The sequence below is a fragment of the Podarcis vaucheri genome, assembly GCF_965113315.1.
Source record: "Podarcis vaucheri genome assembly, chromosome: 1".
NCBI lineage: Eukaryota > Metazoa > Chordata > Lepidosauria > Squamata > Lacertidae > Podarcis > Podarcis vaucheri.
The window spans coordinates 11,301,374-11,313,663 of record NC_138759.1 but is presented as its reverse complement, the minus strand read 5'-3'; the positions used below and the strand labels follow the sequence as shown (position 1 = coordinate 11,313,663).

General features: G+C 45.1%; 1 protein-coding gene across 1 annotated transcript in view; it reads left to right on the top strand.

Moving 5' to 3' along the window:
* The window catches only part of ESR2 (estrogen receptor 2), a 72,860-nt gene that overhangs the window by 41,058 nt on the left and 19,512 nt on the right, over positions 1-12,290 (top strand). The window contains exon 5 of the mRNA XM_082218080.1: positions 7,720-8,019. Within this exon, the coding sequence (XP_082074206.1) occupies positions 7,720-8,019 (300 nt within the window). The remainder of the gene's footprint in view (positions 1-7,719; positions 8,020-12,290) is intronic.

Genomic DNA, 12,290 nt, shown 5'->3' with positions numbered 1-12,290 from the left:
AAGCGGTTTTCAATCATGTGTCTCATTTCATTTGGGGAGCCTGCCCAGCACAATCATTAGCCTTTTATTCTAGGAGAGGGAAACAGATATTATATGTATATACTGCAATCAAAGCCGAATTCTCTCAGGCTACCCAATCAGTTCATTTATACAACAACTGTGATAAAAGGGTGTTGTTGTCTGTCAGCCTTGGATTTTAGGCTGTTGGGACCAACAGAAGCAGAACTCGGCAGAAGAGACTGGTTACTTACTCATTCTGATCATTTAGAAGCGAAATCTCCAGCAAAGTCAGTCCTCAGGGAATGTGCAGGCGACCTTGGAACGGACAGCTCACGGAAGAACCCCGACCAAACCCAAGAGGAGGCGTGTAGTGGTGATAGGGGATTCCCTACTGAGGGGAACAGAAGCAGTGATCTGTGGGCCTGACAAGATGTCTCGGGAAGTGTGCTGTCTCCCCGGGGCTAAGATCCAAGATGTAACTGAACGACTGCAAGGAATCATAAAACCCACTGACAAATACCCCTTCCTCTTGGTTCATGTGGGAACCAATGACACTGCAAGCAATAGCCTCCAGAAGATCAAAAGAGACTACGAGGCTCTCGGCAGGAAATTGAAGCAACTAAATGCACAAATTGTCATCTCATCTGTCCTCCCAGTTGAACGACGTGGCCCAGGGAGAGAGGGGGAAATAGTGGAAGTGAACAGCTGGCTTCGCAAATGGTGTAAACAGGAACGGTTTGGATTCTTATATCACGGACTGCAGTTTCTTGAAGATGGACTTCTGGCAAGTGATGGGCTGCACCTCACAACGGTTGGGAGAAATGTTTTTGCCAAAAATCTCAGAAACCTCATCAGGAGGGCTTTAAACTGACTAATGTGGGGGAGGGAGACAGTGCTCCTGAAGGTAGGAGCCTATCAATTAATGAAGATGATCATCCAAATGTCATAGACCAAATGGAGAAAACAGCACACGGACCTAGTGGTGGGAGGAAAAAATCCTTAAATAAGAGACACGGGGGAATGAGTAATGGACTTCAATGTCTGTACACTAATGCGCAAAGCATGGGAAATAAACAAGATGAGCTTGAGCTCTTGGTACAGCAAACTAAATATGACATAATAGGCATCACTGAAACCTGGTGGGATAAGTCCCATGATTGGAATGTAATAATGGGGGGATACAATCTATTTCAGAGAAACAGACCAGACAAGAAAGGAGGAGGAGTGGCGTTATATGTCAGGGATGTGTATGCCTGTGAAGAGATCCAAGATTTAGATCCTCAAAGCCAAAGTGAGAGCATTTGGGTCAAAATTAAGGGAGAGAAGAATAACAGAGACCTCATTGTGGGAGTTTACTATAGATCCCCAAGCCAAACGGAGGACATAGATGATGCCTTCCTGGAACAGATGGCCAAGCATGCAAAAGGAAGGGAGATAGTAGTAATGGGGGACTTCAATTACCCGGATATTTGTTGGACGTCAAACTCAGCCAAGAGCATAAGGTCAAACAGATTCCTCACTGGCCTTGCAGACAACTTCATTGTCCAGAAAGTGGGAGAAGCAACAAGAGGAACAGCCATTTTAGATCTGGTCCTAACCAATGTTGATGACCTGGTTAGTGGGGTAGAAGTGGAAGGATCATTAGGCGCGAGTGATCATGCTCTTCTGAAGTTTACTATACAGCGGAAAGGAGCAGCCAAGCATACTAGGACTCAATTTCTTGACTTTAAGAACGCCGACTTCATAAAACTTAGGGAAGTGCTGGGTGAGATCCCATGGACAACAATACTAAAAGGAAAGGGAGTTCATGATGGCTGGGAGTTTGTTAAGAGGGAGATACTAAAAGCACAACGTCAGGCAATACCAATGAGACGGAAACATGGAAGGTGCCTAAAGAAGCCAGGGTGGCTATCTAAAGAACTTTTAACTGAATTAAGATTAAAAAAGGATGTGTACAAAAAATGGAAAAGGGGGGAAACCACCAAAGAGGAATTCAAACAAATAGCCAGCACGTGTAGACACAAAGTCAGAAAAGCTAAAGCACAGAATGAACTCAGGCTTGCTAGAGAGGTTAAAAGCAACAAAAAAGGCTTTTATGGGTATGTTCGTAGCAAAAGGAAGAACAAAGAAACAGTGGGGTCACTCAGAGGAGAAGATGGTGAAATGCAAACAGGGGACACAGAAAGGGCTGAACTCCTCAATGCCTTCTTTGCCTCAGTCTTCTCCGATAAAGAAAACAATGCCCGACCTGAAGAATTTGGAGCAAATGATTCAGCAAAGGAAACACAGCCCAGAATAACTAAGGAGATAGTACAAGAATATTTGGCTAGTTTAGATGTATTCAAGTCTCCAGGGCCAGATGAACTGCATCCAAGAGTATTAAAAGAACTGGCAGATGTGATCTCAGAACCACTGGCAGTCATCTTTGAGAATTCCTGGAGAACAGGCGAAGTCCCGGCAGACTGGAGGAGGGCAAATGTTGTCCCTATTTTCAAAAAGGGGAAAAGAGAGGACCCAAATAATTACCGCCCAGTCAGTCTGACATCAATACCAGGGAAGATTCTGGAGCAGATCATTAAGCAAACAGTCTGTGAGCACCTAGAAAGGAATGCTGTGATCACCAATAGTCAGCATGGATTTCTGAAAAATAAGTCATGTCAGACTAACCTGATCTCGTTTTTTGACAGAATTACAAGCCTGGTAGATGAAGGGAACGCAGTGGATGTAGCCTACCTTGATTTCAGCAAGGCATTTGACAAGGTGCCCCATGATATTCTTGTAAAGAAGCTGGTAAAATGCGGTCTTGACTATGCTACCACTCAGTGGATTTGTAACTGGCTGACTGACCGAACCCAAAGGGTGCTCATCAATGGTTCCTCTTCATCCTGGAGAAGAGTGACTAGTGGGGTGCCACAGGGTTCTGTCTTGGGCCCGGTCTTATTCAACATCTTTATCAACGACTTGGATGATGGACTCAAGGGCATCCTGATCAAATTTGCAGATGACACCAAACTGGGAGGGGTGGCTAACACCCCAGAGGACAGGATCACACTTCAAAACGACCTTGACAGATTAGAGAACTGGGCAAAAATAAACAAGATGAATTTTAACAGGGAGAAATGTAAAGTATTGCACTTGGGCAAAAAAAATGAGAGGCACAAATACAAGATGGGTGACACCTGGCTTGAGAGCAGTACATGTGAAAAGGATCTAGGAGTCTTGGTTGACCACAAACTTGACATGAGCCAACAGTGTGACGCGGCAGCTAAAAAAGCCAATGCAATTCTGGGCTGCATCAATAGGAGTATAGCATCTAGATCAAGGGAAGTAATAGTGCCACTGTATTCTGCTCTGGTCAGACCACACCTGGAGTACTGTGTCCAGTTCTGGGCACCACAGTTCAAGAAGGACACTGACAAACTGGAACGTGTCCAGAGGAGGGCAACCAAAATGGTCAAAGGCCTGGAAACGATGCCTTATGAGGAACGGCTAAGGGAGCTGGGCATGTTTAGCCTGGAGAAGAGGAGGTTAAGGGGTGATATGATAGCCATGTTCAAATATATAAAAGGATGTCACATAGAGGAGGGAGAAAGGTTGTTTTCTGCTGCTCCGGAGAAGCGGACACGGAGCAATGGATCCAAACTACAAGAAAGAAGATTCCACCTAAACATTAGGAAGAACTTCCTGACAGTAAGAGCTGTTCGACAGTGGAATTTGCTGCCAAGGAGTGTGGTGGAGTCTCCTACTTTGGAGGTCTTTAAGCAGAGGCTTGACAACCATATGTCAGGAGTGCTCTGATGGTGTTTCCTGCTTGGCAGGGGGTTGGACTCGATGGCCCTTGTGGTCTCTTCCAACTCTATGATTCTATGATTCTATGATTCCTGCTGACTTTTATATGCAAATTTAAAATAAATAGGCGTGTATTGAAGGTGCAATGAGGTAGGGGTATGGCAGATAAGCACTCTGTTCTGTGTTTGGAGCAATCATAGAAACTACAAAAAGCACAACCCCCCCACCCACCCCCCCAAAACACACTCACACCAGGGTTTTGGTTATTCATGGTATGATAAAAATGACAATTTGTTTTCTGCTAGAATTGTAGAGTTGGAAGGGGCCCATCTTGTCTAAACTCCAGTGAAGGCGAGTCCACTGCTTCTCAAAGGAGTCCATTCCACTGTCAAACAGCTCTTGCTGCCAGAAAGTTCGTGGTTCGATTCTCTCAAACAAAGCCATGGTTTGTAAGCCAAGAAGAAACCTTCGCTCTACAAATTGTGGTTTGTTTGGAGTGAAATGAATGACAATTCCCAGTTCAGACATAAATCTAAGCCAGGGGTTGGGTGGCACGTTTTCTCTGCATGCTAGAGGGGAGGAACAAAGCAGCCCAAATCTAGGTATTCGTTACAATTCATTTACTATGGCCTTACAGTGAGTGCAAACTGGTGCATTCCCTGTTCAGGCATAGCAGTAGCCCAGAGACCATGGCAGTGTGATGACTGCTGGCTGATTCCTTGCGGCTAGTCAGAGATGACAGGTTAATCTTCAGCAAGGAGCTCATGACGAGAAGTTTCTCTCCCCTGCCTTTGGAATGGGACACCTTCAGCCAATGCCAAGGGTAGAGAAACAGTGTTGAATTAAGAGGACAAAGAATGAGACAGGGAGCTGGATTGCAAGCAGCCCAGCAGGTTCCATGACCACCTGGATCATGTCCAACAGCTTTAATGCTTGCATTAGGAACTGATGTATAATTGTAAATAAAACAAACAATTCAAAGACAAGTCTTCAGTGCAGTCTCATCCAAAGCAAAATATACCCTGTAATGATACCTCTGGAACTTCTAATCACTTTGGGAAATGGAGAGTGCTTAGTAAGAAAAAGCAATGGAAAATGTTGTAATAATCCGGGACCCAGCAATCAAATATCAAAACTGGGACGTGATATTTATAATTTCAGGGTGGGTGAATCAGGGCTGGTGATTGCCTCCATTGAATCTTTAAATAGACCTAACAGGCAGTGTTCTTTCCAGTGTTGAATAGTGGTGAATCTCTGACATGTGGTGTTCTGGCTAGGATGATCTCTTTGCTGTTTACAAAAGGGTAATTGGCAGTGAGGAGCTAGCTGTGACGTTAACATATGAGAGTGCTGGAGGTGAAATAGTTAAACAGGTTACCCAATCAGAACCCACGGGGGTGGAGTCAGAGGGACTATAAAACCAGCTCTGGGAGGGGCGAAGCGAAGGGTTCATTGGGAGTTGGGTGGTTGGTTGGAGTGGGAGTGAATTGGGATAGAGTCTGTGAGCAGGTTGAGTTAGTGTAGAGAAATAAGCTGAGTCCGGAACAGTTAGGAGCTAGGAAGACAAGTAAATATCTGAGAGGTGGTTTAGTGAGTGAGAGCAGGTAGCGGAAGTTATAGGTCTGGATAGGCACCCCATGAATGTAATTGACCGATACCGTTTATGAAACCACACGCTTGTTAAACTGCAATAAATAAACAGAAGTATACGTTCCAATTTAACCCTGACTGGACTCAGTATTGTCCCAGGTAGGGCCTGGGTGGTGGCAGCGTGAAATTAAGTGGTGGCACAGGAATCAATAGACGGTGTAACGTCCGGGGACCCTGTGTGATCTCCACACTAGCGTGCCCAAGCAGGGCAATGGCGATGCCAACGGAGGGGGGTTTGGACTCCATATAAAAGATGACAAATAGGGGTTGGTATTTTCAAAAGGAAGATGAGAAGTTCAGGTGCTTTTCTTCAGCAAGCTTCTCTTCAGGAAATTTCCAGGAGGATTGTGTGGCGCACTTTCTGCACCTCTTCCTCCCCGTTCTCTGAGACTCTGGCTTTTCCCTTGTAGTGTGTAGGGAGAGGAGGGAAAGCACAATGCAGAATGACAACAAAGGAGAGGGCAGGGTCATATGATGAAGAGAGCACCAGGCTGGCATCGCTGGGATAAGATGAGTCACTTGTTTGACCACGAATATATGTGCTGCTGGTTCCACTTCCACTTTTCTGACTTTATTAATGGTGGTGGTAATTACAGCGAGTCAGCATGGCATTGATTTTTGGCAAAATAATGGCAAGGTTGACGCAGGGTCTCTAAGGGGTGCAAGAACAGGTGCAACATAGATACTCCTGGACAGCAGTGGCTTTTGGAAAATTCTTCTCATAATGATTAGTTTCATAAAGAAAAAAAATTATGACCAATAATGGCTGGTGCACTAATTTAATATGTGTAGACCTTTTGACTTGCAAACTTGTTACAGTCATACCTCGGAAGTCTAATGGAATCTGTTCTGGAAGTCCATTAGACTTCCAAAATATTGGGAAACCAATGCGTGGCTTCTGATTGGCTGCAGGAAGCTCCCGGAAGCTGCCGAAGCCCCGTCGAACGTTTGGCTTCCAAATGAACGTTCAAAAACTGGAACACTCACTTCCAGTTTTCGATTGTTCGGGAGCTGGAACATTCAACTCCCAAGGCATTTGGGAGCTGGGGTACGACTGTACATTCCAAGGAAAAATAGAAATATTTCACATTTATAAATGAGTTACCAACTTACCAAGTGATATGTCTTAAAAGGCCTGTTGTTGTTTTCAGTTATGTTGATGTTTCCAATAGAGTTTGGAAGTGATTGATGTTTGACCCGACATAAAAGAGAAAATTGAGTTGCTGACTTAATCATGGATTATTTGCTTCTCATTATTGCTAGTTCAAACCCTTTCTCACCACATGGAGAGGAATTGCAGTAAAATAAACATGCTACACTTAGGAATTATTATTTTTCATATAAAAAGGCTCCCTATTTAGTGCTTTAAAACAAATTCATTCATTACATTCTTAAAGCCATAACATTATTTTAAATTAAGAAAAAAACAAAAGGGTTAACACCTACAGTATTTGAAATGGGCTGCGGGGGGGGGGAGAACAGTAATTTGGACAGGTTTTAGTGTACCTGTCCCTGTTCTGTGGAATACCATTCCTGCTGAGGTACGACAATTGAAGACATTTTTGTTCTCTCAGGCTTTAGTCTTGTTTTAAACATATATGCTTGTTTTCCTGTTTTTAACCACTTTTAATTATCTTGTGAGTAAATAGACAGTGGTTCAGAAAGTGACTAAATTAACTGCATGCAACACTATGGCTGTGTGCTCATTATACTAAATACTGTAATTGGGAATGAGCCCATTTCTCAGTGGCAGCAACATTGCAAACCAAACATATATATAAAATCCAGCATATTCCTTCATCGCAGGGGTTTGTCCCTTCCAACTTTATGATTCTGTGAGGGTCCTGCTGCCTCATTCACTGAGTAGCAAAGCACTTCACAAAAGGTCAGATTAGCAGAAATAAAGTAATAGAACATTCCAACAGAACATTCAATGAACACTGATATCAGCTATAAACTGAAGGTCCTGGAGAACTGACATTCGTGGCTGGGGAATGCCTGAGCAAAAAGTTAAGCTTTTAATTGATGGAGAAAGCATGCAATCATCGGTGCCCACCTAATTTCCGGGTCTACAACTTGAATGCCGGACGCACTGGGGAATTTGGCAATCAGTACATTGTTCTCGTATTGGCCAGTTTTGTGTTTTAAAATATTGTTATTAGAATATTATTATTATTATTATTATTATTATTATTATTATTATTATACCCTGCACAAGGGAAATGTGGTGACTGGGTTAATGAAAAACTTCCTTTAGTTCTGAAATATTGTGAATTTCAGGTTCAAGGAGAGAGCGCTGTGGCTATCGCATAATTCGCCGCCACCGTACCTCAGACGATCCAGTGCACTGCGTAGGCAAAGTTAAGAAGAACAATGAAGCCATAACTCAAGTAAAAGAACTGCTGGTCAATGCACTGACCCCGGAACAGTTCGTTTCCATATTACTTGAAGCCGAGCCGCCAAATGTGTTGGTGAGCCGCCCCAGCAAACCATTTACAGAAGCCTCCATGATGATGTCGCTGACGAAGCTTGCAGACAAAGAACTGGTCCACATGATTGCCTGGGCCAAAAAGATTCCTGGTAAGAATTTTGAACTTTCCAGTTTTCCCAGTGGACTTTTCTGCCATGTAACATGCATTGCAGACATAGGCACTAGTGTAATTTAGATCCCAGAACAGATCCCATATTGTGATTTGGTTCTGCAACCTGGTTTGTGCCATCGCTAGTAACAAGACACATGTTGAAATAACAGTAGCAAAATCACAGCTAAGAAGCTCAAATCATATACCGTATTTTTCACTCCATAGGGCGCACCAGACCATAGGGCGCACCTAGTTTTTAGGGGGGGAAATAAAGAAAGAAAAAATTATTCCCCCCCCCCAGCCCCAAAGAACAAAGAAGCCAAGACAGCGAGCGGGATCCATCCGAAGGCTTGCGGATAGCTTCCTGAAGCCTGGAGGGCGAGAGGGGTCGGTGCGCACCGACCCCTCTCACTCTCCAGGCTTCAGCGAAAGCCTGCATTCGCACCATAGGACGCAAACACATTTCCCCTTCATTTTTGGAGGGGGAAAGGTGCGTTCTATAGAGCGATAAATATGGTATATCACTGACACCCTTCTTTGGAAATTGGAAACCAATTCCAGACTTCAACATTAATAAACTTTACTTGCAGAAACTTATAGATGAATTAAAGCACAACATTTACAGCCCCGTGCTTCTCCAAGCATGGGCTTAGTCTCTTCTTCTAACTTCCAAACAACTGTATTTTCCTCTCTTTCCAGAGCTCAGCACTTTCAGCCTTCTGTATCTCAATTAGGCCATGCCTTACAGCTCCTATGGGAGACCTCCAAAGAAGAAGCGCTCCCACACTCATTCAACTTAGCAGTGTTCACAGTGGATTCTAAAACACAGTCATCTTGCCGCACATAAAATTGGAGTCTTTCCTTCACTAGATACCTCCCATGCGACCAACGTTAGCCAGTCGCATGAGAACTACTAGACTCTAGAATTCATTTGCCAACAATCGAATTTAAGCAACCTGTTAATGCATACAAGCATTTTCAATTTCGGTGAATTAAATTGCTATACTTAAAAACACATGCTTTGAATGTAGAATGTTTCAGATTCAATCCCTGACCATTTCCCAGGAACCGCAGGAAGCGGTGACTCTCCAGACGTTGCAGGACCCCAGCTCTCATTGGCCCCAGCAAGCATAGCCAATGATCAGGTAGCAGGTGATGGAAAAGACTTTGACCTTGGAAAGCCACTGCTACTCAGATGCTGTTGGACAGTAGGGTAGCTAGGAATAAGGAAGCACCTTATTCAATTGGTGGAATGTCTTTGCAATTCCAGGCATAACTTTGTAATCAGAACGCCCACCCAACAGCTGCAATTTCTTATCTATATGGCTACTTTTCTTTTTTTCCTCGTGAGTGATTTGGGCAGAGTGAATGGAATCAATCCAAAGCCCTTTAAAAAATGAAAATAAAATAAAAAGATCAACTTACTTTTTTTTTTTTAAGTGCTGGAGAATCAGTCCTTCAGCCGTTTTAACAGTCTTGGCAATTTCTAATTTTTCTAAGGCGTCTAAAATGTGCACACAGCAGGGCGACTGAGAGCTGCCTGTTGCAAGTGGAAGGAAGGATCATAAATACAAGAAGAGCATTATATCTGAAAAGTCTCAAATGAAATTTAAAGTCACTGAGGTCTTGAGTGGGCGCTCCGGCGACGAGTAATTTTACTTTGATCATTGGAAAATGCCAGGCATTTGCACTCAGCTGGGGAATGAATCCATTTTCACATTTGAGTGGCTGCTTATTTTGTCACTTAAAGTGTTGGTGGTAGGAGATAGAAAGAGAGAAAGAGAGAGAGAGAGAGTTTGGTAGGAGTGTCTGATTTCCCAACCCCAAGGTATTAAATGCTGCTGTTAGAGATTCTATATACCTTTCATATAGGGTGTTGGGGGGGGGGGAACGACCTCTCTTTTCACAAGTTGATGATCCTCGGAATTATTGACCTCTTCAATTTCAGGCTGATCTGCCTTTTCTCTTTTCATCTGACTCTGAGCAGAAATGCGAACTAAATTCAAAGCATTATTTTTCAAAAATCAAGTTGGCATGCTGTACTTGTGTAGCCGGGTGCATTGTGGTGCGAACGAGGGCGGGGCGGGGCGGGGAGAATGAATAACAGTGCGATCATACTGTAAATTTAGTACCACAGATATTTGCACAGTTCCCTCCCCCCCCCCATTGTGCATCAGCATTCACACAGGCCAAATGAGCAGCATTGTAACTCCCATGTTGACTCTGGAAGTAGGATACTGAGGGGAGTATTAGTGTAGTGGGGAGCAGGAGTTGGAGAACAGCAGAGGGACTTATTTTCTTTTTTTCCAGAGGATGGGTAAGGATGTCAACCGCAAGAGCACCAGGATAACTGATGCCCCCTCCTTGCTTTGGCAATTACAAGAGGTGACAACGAGGCAGGGCTGTCTTAACCATAGGCCTTAATGGTGTGGGGCACCTGGGCGCTGGGCTCTCAGGGGCGCCAGGCTGAGAGTCCGGGGCCCGAGAGTTGGAGAGTCCGGGGCCCGTTGGCGGGGCCTTGCAGAGCCAGCCAGAGGCCCGGGACAGGTAGATAATGTGCCCCCCCCCTGTTTTTACCCTGGGGATAACTGAAGTCTTATAAATAAGTATATAAATAATTTTCACAAAAGGTATGCTGACAAATAATTTTATTTCAAGGCTTGAACTGTATCTGCATATAAAGACAAAATGGAAAATATAGATATACGATTGTGAATATGCTGACCAAGGCCCCCTTTCGAATCGGAGGCCCGGGCCAAGTGGCCCGTATGCCCCCCCCCCCATCTGGGCCTGCCCGTAGGTCAGAGCACTGCGGCGGACTCTTCTGCACTGCGTATTTGGGGGCAACCGAGCCAGTGAGATGCTGAGGCGGCCAATTGGCTCCACCCTCCTGCACGCCTGGGATTAGCACAGGGCTGCAGAGAGGTCTTCCCAGAGCGCACTGTCCACCTGACGAGGCGTCCAGCCTCGCGCTCCTCTCTGCGCTCCTCTGCCGTGCCTGCGTGCCTCGATGGCCGGCCCAGAGTCCGCTGCCCCCCCAAAAAGGTCAACAACTCTGGGCAACCTGGGGGGGAGGTACTGGGCGGGTTTTTGCACTCCGGCGTCACATATGCTTAAGACAGCCCTGCAACGAGGCTTTTGAGTTTGCCACGGATTATCACATCAGTAGTCAGAGGATGGGGGGCATCAGTAAGCAGAGGGTGGGGACTTTATTCTTTCCCTTTGATGGAGTTACTCCTTCATTCATGACAGCAGTTTAAATGGAAGATGGTTTGCCGCCCTAGACAAAGTTTAAAAGTTCCTCTTCACCTGGCTGAATATATTTTGTTATAGCTCAGTGCACTGAACCTATGCCCTTCAGGAGTAAGCAACATTCAGTTCAAAGGAGCTTTACTCCCAGAAAACAATTCAGAGAGCTGCAGTCATAGAATCATAGAATCGTAGTGGGGTTGGAAGGGACCCCAGGGTCATCTAGTCCAACCCCCTGGCCATGCAGAAATCGCAATGACAGACAAAAAAGCTTTGTGCCAGGCAAGCACGATTTGGACAAACTTGGGAGTGGCAAGGAACTTGATAGGAGATTGAAAAGCAGAAATGACCTATTCCTAGGCCGGTGCCTCTTTATTCTTTTTACTAACCATTGGTATTGAGGTGGGAGAGAGGGGTGTTTGACCCTCTATTTCCTTTGTTCAGACCCTTGAACTCTTATGCCATTTGCTTGCCTGGCTAGATAACAGAGAGCCGTGTGCGTGTGTGAAAGTAGGTGAAATTTATATTAATTGCCCCTGCCTACTTTTGCTCTGGCCCTGCGCACCACTGGCATGTGGCCCCTGGAATGTTGCCCGGAAGGAAATGTGGCCCCTGAACTGAAAACTGAACTGAAAAGAAGTTTATCTTTCAAGCAGGATGGGGGGGGGCAGAAGCAGCAGGGCTTTGTTACATTTATATGTGAGCAAAGTGTTGGTGCCTCGGCGCTTCTCCTGCACATATCTGTATCCTTATTCCCCCCTCCTCTTCCTCCTCCTTTGCCTTTTCTTTTTCAGTTTGCCACTTTCCCCCTCTCCTCGAAGATGAGACTTCTCCTTCCCATAAGGCTTTGCTTCTGGTGCCAGAGAGAACAGCAGGTTGCTACTGACTCATTCCCAAGTGGTTTCACGCTGTTCTTGCTCTTGGGATGCAGGGTGTAGGAGGGGGTGTGAGAGATCCTGCGGGGTGGATCGCCATCCGTTAATTTCCCAGCAGCCCTCATTTTAGTGAGGATACCCTCCG